General features: G+C 35.0%; 1 protein-coding gene across 5 annotated transcripts in view; it reads left to right on the top strand.

Moving 5' to 3' along the window:
• LOC105253206 (alpha-mannosidase 2) overlaps positions 1–5850 on the top strand; it is a 132808-nt gene extending 126958 nt beyond the window's left edge. For all 5 annotated transcript variants that reach the window (XM_025411042.1, XM_025411046.1, XM_025411045.1 and 2 more), the window contains exons 6-7: positions 2376–2844; positions 3302–5850. In XM_025411042.1, coding sequence (XP_025266827.1) covers positions 2376–2844; positions 3302–5447 — 2615 coding nt within the window. In that variant the 3' untranslated portion in view covers positions 5448–5850. The remainder of the gene's footprint in view (positions 1–2375; positions 2845–3301) is intronic.
• Positions 5851–14828: the final 8978 nt, after the last annotated feature.

Here is a 14828-nt window from a genome sequence, read left to right as displayed (position 1 = left end):
TCAGTCGAGCACCTGGCTGAGTACAGTTTAATGGTTTATTCTCTGCATTAGGCACCCTTCTAGTCCCTCTTTCTCACCTTGGTTTCTACCCGCATCCTCTCCTCTCTATTTTGCGTCTCTTTCTCATTCGCTCTATATATATTTCTCTCTCTCTCTCTCCTATTCCTCCCCATCTCTATCTCCGGACTTCCACAATAATGCGAGCTCCATCGGCGGGATAGGACGACGAACGCGCAATTTGCGGCCGAGCTCTGGCTTTCTCGAATAATTGATGCAATTTCCGGGTTGCAAGCGAGCTGCGAATGACCCCGAGAATTTGGATTTTGGGTGGATTCACGAGATGCTCACGTCACAAAGTGAACATTAATTTCCGCGCGCTCTCTCTCCAAACGGTATTAAATCGCGAATTTTCTAAATAGCTCATATTTTCATACAATTGTTGAATAATTGCTAATTTCGATTTAAAGCTCGTAATTCAATTTACAAAAGGTATATACAAGCTTTAATTATGTGCAAAATTGTGAAAAATAGTACAATTGATTTGTTCATATTTTTATATAAAAATATTCCTTTGTAATATTTGTCAACGCAACAGTAATTTTATTACAATTTTGCGCACATAAATATAATATAAAAGAATATAGTACAATGGAAGAGATGTAATGGTTTTTCATTTAATCCGTTTGATTTATGTTTCATCCGTTTGACAAATATTATTTATTATATATCCATAAACTTTTATTATACAAAATACGACTTGGATGATAAGCGGTGATAACACACGAGTGTGCTTCGTTGTCGTGGCTATGTAAAGAGACAGAGAGCGAGCGAGCGAGAGAGAAAGAGGGAGAGAGAGGGAGGGAGGGGAGAGAGAGAGAGAGAGAGAGAGAAAGAGAGAGATTGCGGGATATCGTCTAACTACCGTTGACTTTAGGCTAATTCTATTAACTATCCCCAGTGAGTCTACCCGCGTTCTCTACTCGCGTTCCTACGGGATTAATTTCGCGGCTTCGTTCGCCAGCCAACGCCGTAAGTTTCCGCGTCGTCTAGTCCTACCCAGCCATGATCGACGACCCTCTTCCCGTAACCGCAGGACGACGACTTTTTCGACAAGCCCGATGTTTCCTATCCGCTAATGGCGTATCTCTTTAATCGTATTTACCTCCTTTCTCTGTACTTGTTAACTTCGATCTACGAATTTTTTCGTTCTGACTTTAATTTTTATTTAACTTTATTTATTTTTACACTTAATTAATAAAATGCATTCTGTGCTATTGATTAAAAGTGCTTGTCAAACACAAGTTATGATAATAATAATTAGTATAATTATGAATAATCATAAATTGATGATATGGTAATAATAATAATAATTATGAATAATAATAAATTATGAATAAAATGAAAAAACTTTTAATATAAAAGAGAATCATATTTTGTAAAAAATTGAGGACATGGATTCCTAAGATTAATTATTTTAATTATTTTGAAAATTTTATATCATTCGCAGATAATGTTTGGACTTTTTGATTCGAAATGTTTCTTCGTTGATTTATTTTATTACATTGTTTATTTGTTTAATAATTAATATTGCATAAGCAATCAGTATAAATCTATATTTTCAATACGCATTAATCATCGCTAGAAAAATTTGAATATTTGGGGCACGGAAACATCGGATTAATTCGCATTATGAATATTTGATCGCACCGTGCAGAACGCGGCTGAATGAACTTTAAAAGGCTCCTCTGGATGCAAATTAATGCATACCATAAAAAAGACCGACAGGCCAGCAGACGCGGCTTTAGCAATATATATGCGATTCATAATTAAGTTGCAGATTAGTTTTAGCGGATTAAACGAGAATAAACCATAAACTAAATCCGTACGTGAGTTATATCGAGCTCCTCTGTTAGTCAATTAACTATAATTCATCGATAAAAACGTCTAAAGAATTCTGATACATGATGTTTGAGATATACGTGATTCTGACATATAAATGTCTGGAAATAAACGAACGAACAAATTCAGTGTTATATCAAAATAAATTTAGAGCGATACTTTTTATTTTAGTTTCTAATTAAATAATATCAAGTCTTTTTATTAAATTGCATTAAATTGTAAAAACAACTCGAGAAATTTATGCGAGAGATTGTACACTTTATATAATATACTTTTTCATGTATAAAAGAATTATCATTATTTTTTAATAGAATCCGTTGATGAAATATTTTTGTATATGATACTTTCTCTTCTAAAAACGTTTATTAATTATTATAATTTTGTACTCTTTTCTCACCTTTGTTATATTCATCGAACATTCCAAACGCATCAAACATCTTAGAATAATAAAAGAAACTTGTTTTCTCAAACTTTAGGTCATCAGTGGCTGAAAACGAACCTCGACGTGGTTCCCGAATCGGGTTGGTCCGTCGATCCGTTCGGCCACGGTAGCACCATACCCTACTTCCTGAGAGCCTCAGGTGCGTCCGGCACGGTGATCCAGAGGATACACTACGCGTGGAAGCAATGGTTCGCCAAGAAGCAGTACGGTGACTTTATCTGGCGGCAGCCGTGGGATCGCATCGGTTCCGCTGACATGCTCACCCACAATCAGCCGTTCGACATCTACAACATCAAGCATTCGTGCGGTCCGCATCCGCACGTCTGTCTCAACTTTGATTTCCGCAAGATACGAGGCGAATATACCGAGTACTCGGTACGCGCTGTCGAGATTACGCCCAATAACGTCAAGCAGATGGCCGAGCTTCTGTTGGAACAATACGCGAGAACCGGCTCGCTCTTCACTCACAATGTCGTCCTAATGCCGTTAGGCGATGATTTCAGGTTTGTATAATTTTATTCCGAGAGGAATAAATCGAAGAAGATCTTTTCTCTCTCTTCATAGTATTATTTAGATAAAATATCTTGTAAAATATTCATTTTTCGATCCTATTAATACTTTTATGTTCAAAATAATGAGAGGAATCAATTGGTATAAAGAAAACATATAATTGTTTCGGAAAAAAAATGTAATTTGCAATTAACATGATTGACACCATCTTATGTCCCTCTTGAAACCATACAACTTTTGTCTGAAATATTTTTTCGTATCTTTTAGACTTTATGACATATTTCGATGTCTCAAGATAAACAACTCACCCTGTATATGGAACACAATTGTTTTATTTTTAAAGCTAAAGAAATGATTATTTTTATGCATTAAAAATAATGCATTTATATCAAACTTGTATGCATCAAAGAGTAGATTAATAAACGAAATTATATATTTCCCATGTTTCAGATATGATCACGCGATCGAGTGGGATCAACAGTACACTAATTATAAGATCCTGATGGATTATATAAATAGCCGCAAAGACGAATACAATGCCGAAGTGGTATTCGGCACGCCGAAGGATTATTTCCACGAGATACAGAAACGTGTGGATAAGTTTCCGTCGTTGACGGGTGACTTCTTCGTCTATTCAGACATTTTCAGTGAAGGTAGACCGGCCTATTGGAGCGGCTACTTTACTACCAGACCGTACATGAAGATTCTGGACCGCGAACTCGAGGCGAATCTCAGATCAGCCGAGATTCTCTATACAATCACGCTTAATCTCGCTAAGCAATCCGGCAAAGATATAAAACTTTACGAGACGTATTTTGAGAAGCTGGTGAAGGCCAGGCGCAATCTAGGTCTGTTTCAGCATCACGATGCGATTACCGGCACTTCCAAATCTTTCGTGATGAAGGATTATGCGTTGAAGCTCTTCGAGTCAATCTCGGATACTACGAGTTTGCAAAGTTTTGCCATTCAATCGCTGGCGGCTGTCACTAATGGCAAGTCGAATTCTGTTTATGTACTAGCTGAGTCAGACAGAGACAGCTACGAGAAGCTGCCAAAGAAGATACCGATTGGCTTGAACGGTCACGAGACTAGAAAGATCGTTCTCTTTAATCCACTGGCGCAGCCCAGACAGGAAGTGATTAGTCTCAAGGTTACTTCGTACAAGATCAAGGTGCTGGACCCACAGAGAAATCCCATACCTTACCAGATTGCACCGGTGATGAATGCTACGAATATCATGCATGACGTGTATGTATTGCTCTTCGTAGCCGAGCTAAAACCTCTATCGATCGCCACATACCACTTGCAACAGGTCGATAAGGTACCAATGGAAGCTATCTCAACGGTATATTGCAGCCGTTGCGGTAAAGACAATGTCTTTCCTATCAAACCGATGCAGGTGGGCGATGTGCAGCTGGAAAATCAGCGAATGAAATTACTATTTGACGGACAAACAGGCTTTCTAAAAAGAGTCACCAAGAAATCCACCGGTAAGATTATGCAGTGTGCCGTGCAATTCGCCGCATACCCGTCAGCGCAATTCCATAGCGGCGCATATCTCTTTATGCCGGATCCAAATCTCCGAGACACTGACAAGGATGTCCTCGAAACATACACGCCACATCAAAAAATCTACATCGTCAGTGGCAGCCTCAGTTCTCGTCTCACTGTCGAGTATGGCAAATTACTAACGCATCATGTAGCTATCTATCATCGCGACGGTGGCCTCGGCGAAGCCATTTACGTGCGTAACATCGTGGACTTTGAGACACCGCCTAAGAATCGTGAGACAGAGATGTTTATGCGGCTACAAACTGACATCTCCAATGGCGATCCACCAGAGTTTTACACCGATCTGAATGGCCACCAGATGATTAAGCGCACCAAAATTGAACGCATCGGTATTGAAGGCAATTATTTTCCTATCACAACTATGGCTTACATCGAGGATTCGAATCACCGATTGACACTGTTGGTGAATCACTGTCAGGGCGCGGCCAGCTACCAACCCGGCTGGTTAGAAGTGATGCTTGACCGTAGAACTTTGTATGACGACTCGCGAGGTATGGGCGAAGGTTTGCTGGACAATCGACGAACCGTCATTAAACACTGGCTACTTCTCGAGGACATCAGCGGCGAAAAAGACAAGTACTCGAGGCCGTCGTTATTCGCCAATCATCTGAGCAACGCTCTCAATTACCCAGTCAACATCTTTGTCGTGGATGGTAGCGAGCAAGAAGTCACCATGGTGCCAGAGGTGCGACTGCTAAGCCAGAGCTTCCCATGCGATCTCCATCTGCTCAATTTGCGCACCAATCATGATCAGAAATTACCGCATTTCCCGGTAAATAGCGCTCTCATGGTGTTACATCGGCAGGGCTATAGTTGCTCTGTAGGAGTTGACGTAGCGTTGAAACACTGTCCGCTCATCGAGCGACTCGCGCAAGGAACTGCGTTTTATAAGCTCGATAATGTCAATGTCACCAAGACATCATTGACCGGCACGAGACCGGGTGCTCGTCTCAAAGACGGTCTTCAGGAAATCGGTTTACAACCGATGCAGCTCGAAACGTATAACGTGAATTTTATACAATGATGCTAAGTTTGACGATCGATCATCGATCTTGCGTTGATTGGTTAATGAAATTCCAATTATAATCGCAATCTGCCCTTTCCGAACGACACACTGCCGTATTAATCGTACTAAATACTACCTCTTTAAACTCTTTGTGTAATGTGCGACGTTGTTGGCGATAAAGATGAAAATCCATGGAATACGAAAGCGCAGGTAATTATAAAAATTTCTTGTGTGAAATGGCATGAAAAAGAATAATATTAATTGTTCGAGACAACTGAAGTAAATGATTGTCACTTTACGGATTAATTAAAATGTATTTTTTTAGCATTATTATGTTAAAAAAATTTTCATTTTATTAAGGAAAATTTTGTGTGATTGGTTTGTATTGATGCTAATCTTGACAATGTATTTTAAAAATCAATTGTTTGTGCCATTTTCTTTTTTTTTACATTTAGAGTCATCCTTTAATTGTTTTTACTTAAAAAAAAAGAAAGAAAGTAAAAGTATTAGAACAGATTAATTATAAAAATTATAAATTTATAAATTATAAATTATAAATTTATAAAAATTTATAAATTTTATAATAGAAATTATGAAATATTGAATCATATTAGGATTTTTTCCACTAGATGAGCTTTCGTATTGATCGCATTATGTTTATGCCGGAAAATTTTTAAGAATAACAGATATAGAAAGTGTGCGTGTAAATAGAGAATTTGACCGATACAACACAATTACTAATTATGACAAACGTGCAACGCGTGCATCCACGTGCAATGTATGTACATATTGTTCCTGTATGATGCGTTCCTTGCGTTTTATTATCAAACGTCAGGAACGGGAGGAATCGAGAGAAAGAGGGAAGGGGATAAGCGAGAAATAAAAAGATATACACGTATATATATAAATATGTTAGTAATTTAGTACCGCGCATAATATATGAGAGATTTGATTAATGTATGTATATTCACTGAAACACAAAATCTTTCAAGGTTTACCCTGAGATCTACTTTATTAAATTTTGTGCATTCTTCCATAAACTAATACGTTTTTCATTAATACAGTTTTATATTTATTTTTCGTGTATAGTCATTAAATCTCTTTTATTATCTTTTTATTATGTAAAAGTTTCAATTTCTGAATGTTTTTAAAAATCTTTAAACTATTTGTATTTATGATCAAATACTGAAATATTTCTAAATTTGTAAATCCTTATCTCTCTTCAAAAAATATTTTCTCACAGAAAACCACGTTACCGTTATCTTTTTGATATGACAAATATTATATTTATATTGAAATATATTAATATAATCGTATACTTTTACAAATAAAAAATTGCTCTATAAGGCCATTATAATTGTTGTAATTTTGAAGAATTGGAGCCTTGATTTCTTTTTATTTTATTAAATAAAAAATTGTAACGATTTATTATTTTTTAAGTAACACAGTAACAAATTATTTTTTTAGAGGAAAAAATTATAAATAATTTTTTAGAGAAAAGAATGCGAGAAAAATAACGATAACATGTTATCTTTATAATTAAATTTTTGCAATCCTGTTTCTCTTCACAAATGTAAATCTTTTTTAAAGAATAAGAGAGAAATTACACACATGAGACATGAAAGGGGCCAAAAAGCTAGGCCTATACAAAAGAGAAAGAGATAGAATATAAATTTAATTAAAATTTACCTATTTTATTTGTTTGTATGATAGATACCTGTAGACAGACTGACTGACACAATTACAGACAGTTCTTTCATTAAGAGAGCGTATAGATACATATGTATATACACATGTATTGTACATATCAAAAGTTATAACTCGCTCTAAAAGTTAGTTAACGATATCGTAGATAACTTTTGTGATAGTGAACAATGTAAAGAAATCTCATACATCTATTTTCGTATGTCAAATATTTTGCTGTCGGCCCTCCCTCTTTCCCTCTATGTGAATATTGAATACTAGTAAGTGTCTTCTTATAAATAAAGAGAGGGGGACATGATTCGGAGATTCTCTCCGAGATCCAAAGGTATAGTAAATTACGTATATTACGAATGCGTGTCAGATGACGAAGTCATCTTTTAAAGATAACGAGAATCTCTACTGGAAAAGGTACCAAGATAATTTATATTAAATTGTAAATAATGAGATAATTTCATAAACTCTCCGATTCGAACGATTCTATTTCGTCTTGTTTCATTTTAAATTGTTGTATTATATATACTGAAAAATCTGTCAAATTGATAATGATATAATATATTTTCTTTCATATTCTAAACGTAACTTTTTACAATTATGAGAATAAATGATGAATATTGAGATTTGCGTCAATAATATATAAATATATCGCAGAATATCTTTGCGATGTATTGTCGCGTGATTCCCAGCGATCTTCCACTTTCATAGAGAATCTCGAAGTGTCCCTTTTTGTAGCTGTACGTCAGTTCTATATATAATTTGTACATATTAGATTAATTAATGGAAAGTCGTGCAGTTCCCGCACGAGTAGATTTGTCGCATTCCTCTGACAGACAAGAGAAGGAATTAATTTTTCCGAAAAAAATTGTAGAGCTCATTTTAGATGATTTACAATTCGTGACAGAATTTATGACAGATTTATGATTTTATACTACACATTTTATATGATGTGCGTGTGTGTGCGTGTGTATGTATATTCTGATATGGATCTTGTATATACGTATATTTTAATTTTTCGAATATTTTTTGTGGCACATAAAATTATCAAGAGACATAAATAGACTTCTATGCTGTGAATTTTGTCACGAATTATATAAATCATTTGAAGCCGTTTATAAAATGCAATTGTTACTTGTACCTTGTACGTAAGCAACAAACTTTTCTTGACCCCTTGTATGGATGTAATGTTATTATATGATCTAAAAGGATCGTGTTTTTTTAATTTGCATAAAAAGTAAATCATGTACAAAAATTTTGTTTCTTAGGATATAGAATAGATTATATTTACGAGATATGCTATGCGCGGTTTTCCCCTCTTGATGCATATATTTCTTGTATAATTTCAGAATATATAAAATTCTTGACCGAGATTTTAACATATAAATTATATCAGATCTTTTTTATAGTTTTTAATTTATTTTTGCAGTATAAACTGTATGGTGCCGTTATTTTACATTTGCATAATAATAAATGATAGATGTTTTGCAATCATGTTATCGCTGCGAGATGTCACAAATTGCGATCCATTGCTTTTTCAGCGCTACATGATTATATTTATTGCGATAAAAATTATATTTTCATCAAATACAATTTGTTTTCGATCATTATTAGTGTCAAATTGTCGTTGTCGCGAGATTTCAATCGTAGATTCTCTATTTCGTGGAACGAGTTTTTCAACAAATTTAAATCACTCATCGCAATTTGATAAAAAATTTAATTTCTATCGAAAATGCAATATCGCTTCTTACAAAATTAGAGCGGCGGAAATGCTCGTCATTTTCACGATACGATTTAATTACTCCGTGTAATTAAGCTTTTGTAAGTATCGGTTATTGCAATTTTTTCAAGAAATTTACGTAACTGTAATAAATTCCGCAGTTTGCGAGCGATCGTTTATATGAGTTTCAACGACATCGTCCATAAATAGAGGATCATCGATGAGATGATTAAACCGATAGAAAATAAAAGACGAGTGGATGGTACGCGGGTAAAGTGTAATAATAAGTTTCTCTTTCATGAGAGACACATTCTTGTGTTATTTTTGATTATTATTATTGTTCATCATCGTTGGATCTTTGGCCAAAACAGGTAAATGTTTAAATGTAAAGAATAAATTATTTATAATATTTATATATATTTATTCACTTAGCGATGATGCGTCCGTTTTTATTCTGCGATTGATTTAATAATTGTAAAAATCTCTAAATGATTCATTAATTTTATGATAAAATGATATTGTTTGCATTATCGTTTCTGTTTTAATATTGTTACTTTAACGCACATTATTGACGTAAAATGCACTGCCCCGATACATTATATTTAGTCATCCGCTTCATTTAAATTTAAATGTAACGAATCAAAAACAGAGCGCCTTGACAAGCGAAATTTCGTTGTAGACGTTTTAAGAAGACGGAGTCAAATATTTTCGCGAAATAATATTTTATTCGAGCATCAAATCGAAATCAGTAGTGTCGACGAAATGCTTGAAGGCACGCGATAACTCCTGTCTCTGTAATAATATTGTAACATATTGTATGTTTTGTGCTGTCGTTAGAGAAAGAAAAATGGAGAAGAGTTCTATATCAAAGAATAAAAGTTATATTACATGTTCACAACACTCTGTCACTCGAGCGATTCGCAAATAATATTTATTACTTGAAATCGCGCGAGTGCTACCTGATCCAAGAGTGGCGGATGACGGCGATTATGATATCGATATTCCTTTTATGTTATATGATGTAATATTATATTTATTAAATAAAATTAGTAACTGACGTATTTTGATCAGCCGCGTTGTTTTTTGTGCCGATATTATACTTCCCTAATAAGAATGCCGATATTGTACTTCCCTAATAAGAATGGAAGAAAGATAACTAAGGAATATAAAAGGATATATAAAAATTCGACAAAATTCAATTTTATAGCTCTCACGTTTTTGCAGATACGGTAACTCATTTAAATAGATTTATTATTAAATAGAATTATTATTTTTCATTATAATATACCATTTCCCTTCTAATATTTTTTATTTTTTTGCAGGTATAAGATCAAGTAAGAACCGATCGATATTTTTTTCTCTTAAAAAATACTAACAAATATGCACAAAAAAAAATATATATATATATACATACCGGAAAGACGGAAGGAATATCTGGGCTAAACGTTAATCGATACCGCTCCTTGATGCATAACTCTCATTAATGGCGAATATGCGATATCCTCGCGGTGAAGTGTTCACTATCGTACCGATATCGCTCACTGACCGCATAATTGAATTCGTAATAAGACGGGGGACTGCAAACGCAGAATCAAGAAAATTGCGAGGTGGTCGCGCGAAGTGGGCTAATTTACATATTCTACCCTCGACGATGCTTAGGGGACCTCTTCTTCAAATCCGACGTCTTTTGTATATTGCCGAGTCAGATAAAACCACGAGCACAGACTTGGCCACTTATCCGGAATATATTGTCATGAAATCCTGAAAAGAAGAACTTCATTGCAATTTACAGAAATGCAGAAACACGGAAAGTCATGTATCATCTATTTCGTGACGGTAATATTTCATCTTGCTCTAATTTTAATTTTTATGCGGATTTAATATCGTATATAACACTTAAAATTCGATTTATATTTTTAATTTGTCTATTTTATATAACTGTCAGACAATAGATATTCTGTGATACTCAATTTGCGTTTAACTTGGATTTTAAAGAGTTGACGATTCAAAGGAGGATAAAAGTGATTCATGGAAAGAAATAATTGTGTTGAAACCTTTGTAATTCCGAGCTTTCGACGAGAGAGAGAGAGAGATTAGAAACTGTATTAATTTATAAAATGCACATTCGCGTCTTTCGCGCGATGATTCAGTCCGACGTAGGCAGAAAAATGGGATTTCCGCCGTTCCGTCCCGACAGCTGAAATGAACTCTGCGCGCGCGCGCATGTCTTCGTTATACAAGTTTTAATTACAATCGATTCAATTTCCTTTTTCGCCGAGGACAACGGAGTTTCCATTCGCCTGCCGGGATACTTCGTCAGCTCGTTCATGAACCTGACACTCGTAATAGTCCACCGTTTACCTCCTCTGAAAGATCGAAACGCGGCCTTTTTCCAACGATTCGTCTCGTAATCGTCGAGGAATACGCCAGAAAATTGTAATTAAAAATCTATATCTCTTTTCTTTATTTTTTTCATGTAAATAATCTTTTCGTTTAATCGCGAGAATTTTATTACTGCAATTGTACAAATAATAACAGAAATATGTTAAATTTTCGATAACGTTATATTTTTTTTTAATCTAGAGGATTAGCAAAGCTATAGCGTCTCTTCTTTTCTTACTGCAAATATTTATATCGGAAAAAATTATAGTTACATTATTAAATTGGATAATGAAATGAAATAGCGTTTGAGGCACTAAAAACTTCTTCTTAAAACGAGAAGATCTTCATTCGATAAAATGCTCGTGACTCTGAAAGTTAATGAATAATTTGCATTTTTCTTCAGGAAGATTATACGCACACTACAGGACGGTATCGCGCAAGAATCGGGAGAGATCGTAGAATTTATTCAAAGATATTCAAAGGAAAACGCCAGTGATTTTCCTTGCCAAGATTGACTGTGGCAAGAAAAGCTCGATGGAAGGAGCGTCGCTTAGCCATTTTGGTTATGAATATTTATAAATCTTAACCCGCTGTTACATAAGTCAAGCAAATCGATCGAAACTTTTTTTTCAGAAGATTGTTCTCTCAATGAAACGCGAAGCGTATCGCATAAATAATAATAAGGTAATTATATTCCTTTTCAAGATTGATCGAATTTTATAATAAGAGCTCTCTTCTCCTCTCTCTTTCTCTCTTTCTCTATCGTTACATAATTAATTTCCAAAAGCTTACGAAATTAAAAACTTTCAAGACCGCATGAATAATATTAAAAAATTATAGATTACATAGAAAAATATGAATCATTTAAAATGTAAACTGTTAAAAATACATTCTTAAAAAATCTCTATAAAAATTTAATTTTGAGCCTTAATTAAAGCCATTTATTTTTCATTGTTACAATTCGCAAATGCATAAAGTTATTTCGATTTATTTTCATCAAAAGAGAGATTAACTCAAAATCGTTGAAAGAAGCCGTAGAAATTTTCATGGATTATACAGTTACAATTTGATACTTTATAAAGCGCGATTTTCATCACCTCTTCTTATACTATGTCGATGCTTTTATACCAGGTAATTAGCGCGAGAACAATCCCAAGACGCACAGTGGATAACTGAGAATCTCGTTAGGACGAAGGTATTCCACTCGAGTCACGAAGAAACGAAGGTGTCTTACTCCCTCTCTTTCTCCCCCGTCATCACTACCACCAGCGGCAGTATCCATAAACGTCGCGTCTGATGAGCGAAGGGTAGAAGAAGAGAAAAGCGGTACTTTCTGTATCGTGACGCTGAGATACGACGAGTCTTATGAAGTCGCGCGACGTAAAGGACCGTAAGGAACGCCCCGAGATTTCGTTAGTCGTCGTCAGTCGCGTTCCGTTAATTTATATGGAAATATAAGCAGTCCCGCGTGGATTATGTAAGCCGCGGCTGTGCTTCTTACCGCGCAACGTCTTGCAGCAAATTATTCCGACCGTCGTCGTCTGGGAGACAACGGGGCGAGTCGAGATTGCCACCCCGCCGACGCCTCTTCGTTATAATATCATTAATAATTAGCGATATCATGAGTCATTTAAACGCAAACGCAATCACTTGCGTTATTTCATTAATGACTCGTTAAAGTATCGAATGAAAATTATAATGTTTAATACTGATTAAAATTTTAACATAAAGAAAGATTAAATATCACTATATATAATTCTAAAGAAATACAAATAGAGAATTTGTAGATATTATATATGTCCTATAATGGGAGGAGGAGGGGTCTTCTGTTTAAAAAAAAAATAATACAATTTCTTAAAATAAAATGGCACCGGAAATAATAAACTTTGTTCGATTTTACATCGAGATTTTAATTTGTTCGTGGTTTTGCAGTTGTTTCGTCGTTGAAAGACAGAAATGTGTGGAATTGGAAAAGTCAATTTCGTTACATTTTAAAAGAGATTCGAGATTTTTGTAAGAATCTTTGGCTCGATGCGAAAGATGAGATAGTATCGGTCGATTCCTGTGTAGACAGCAATGGAGGAAGGGAAAGAGGAAATAGTTTTAATAAACGCATGTCTCGGGAGAAACTTTTCTCGTTGGGGTGTACCGTCTACCGCAGAAGGATATCGCTTTTCTTCTTCCCGACTCGGCGCTAGATGAAAATCCGTCTCTCCGCTTCAGCGCGACGACGAGTCAGGTTTCATCAATTACACGGGCAACGAAGAACATGAAGGGGAGAGAGACGCGTGTGCTTTTAAACATCCGTAGAGTGGACATCTCTAGGACAGCATTTTACTAGGATCCGTAAGAAAAACTGTAAGAAAAATTCTTGGAAGTTAGAAATTTTGAGAAAAATAAAACAATATTAATATAATATCTTAAATATGATATATTTTGACGGTGAAAAAGATGGTTTCTACCTTGTATAGGTGCGAATTTATAAAATAAACTTAAAACGATAAGTCGACCGTTTCACTACTGCGAAGCAACAGTCTCCTAAGCGCAAAGAAGAAAGTTATATTGAAAAAGTTCGTGGTTGGCAATCGTTCAAGTATTCTACTGAAGAAGCGAACATTACTTCGCGCTTGAAGCAACGTTGATGAAATCGATAAACTAAAAACAAAATCTATATTCATATATATTATAAATATTTAACGAATTAATCGAACGAATGCATTCCGATTCATCTTTTCGTTTGGTATATATAAATATTTAATTCATTATTCGACTGATTGCGTTCCAACTCGCTTTTTTATTCGATATATATAAATATTACACTTAAGCGTGAGTCCAAGAAGCAGATTTCGGATATTCACTGTAAGTCAGCCGCTCCTCGGGCGATCGGGACGAGATTTAAACGGTAGTGCCGCGAAATGGTGTAGAATTTTATGCAAAAAGAACGAAATCGCTATCGCGTCCGGAAGTCGAGATATAAATTGGCCGTTTTTCGTCTGCGCGCGGACGGTCGAAATTGTGCACGACGCCGCGCATGTTGCCTGCCTCTCTCGCGCGATATTCACTGTAACGCGGCGAGTAAAGTGGCAAGCCGAATGCAATCGTTCAATTAATTCGTTAAATATTTATATATATATAAATTATATGTGTGTGTGTGTGTGTGTGTTTGTGTGTGTTTGTGTGAAGTATATAATAAAGTAATGTAAAATTAAAAGTATCAAATTTTACGCACATATTTGAAGATTGAAATAATATTTGCATTCAATTTTTAAACAAACAAGATTCTCCTTTATATAAAATTCGCATTTATGTAGTTTAAAACTTAATTTCGGGTAGAGAGAGAAAGAGAAAGAAAGAAAGAAAGAGATATTCGCGCAGATGCACGCTTAATCTCTCTCGTGTGCATTGAAATTACACACTAATTTACATTAATCCACAATTTACGAGCCGGCGAACTAGTTTTGAAATTAATTAATAATTAATTATAAGTCGTTCATATATTGCCGGTAATAAACTACGTGATGCATTTATTAAATAATAACGTAGATAACTTGCAGGATACGCGAGATATATATTTTGTATATATCTATTGTCTGATCTTTCTC

This window comes from Camponotus floridanus, unplaced genomic scaffold (assembly GCF_003227725.1).
Source record: "Camponotus floridanus strain SB8 unplaced genomic scaffold, Cflo_v7.5 scaffold37, whole genome shotgun sequence".
Lineage (NCBI taxonomy): Eukaryota > Metazoa > Arthropoda > Insecta > Hymenoptera > Formicidae > Camponotus > Camponotus floridanus.
Note: the sequence above shows the minus strand (reverse complement) of the source record. Positions and strands in the feature narration are given on the sequence as shown.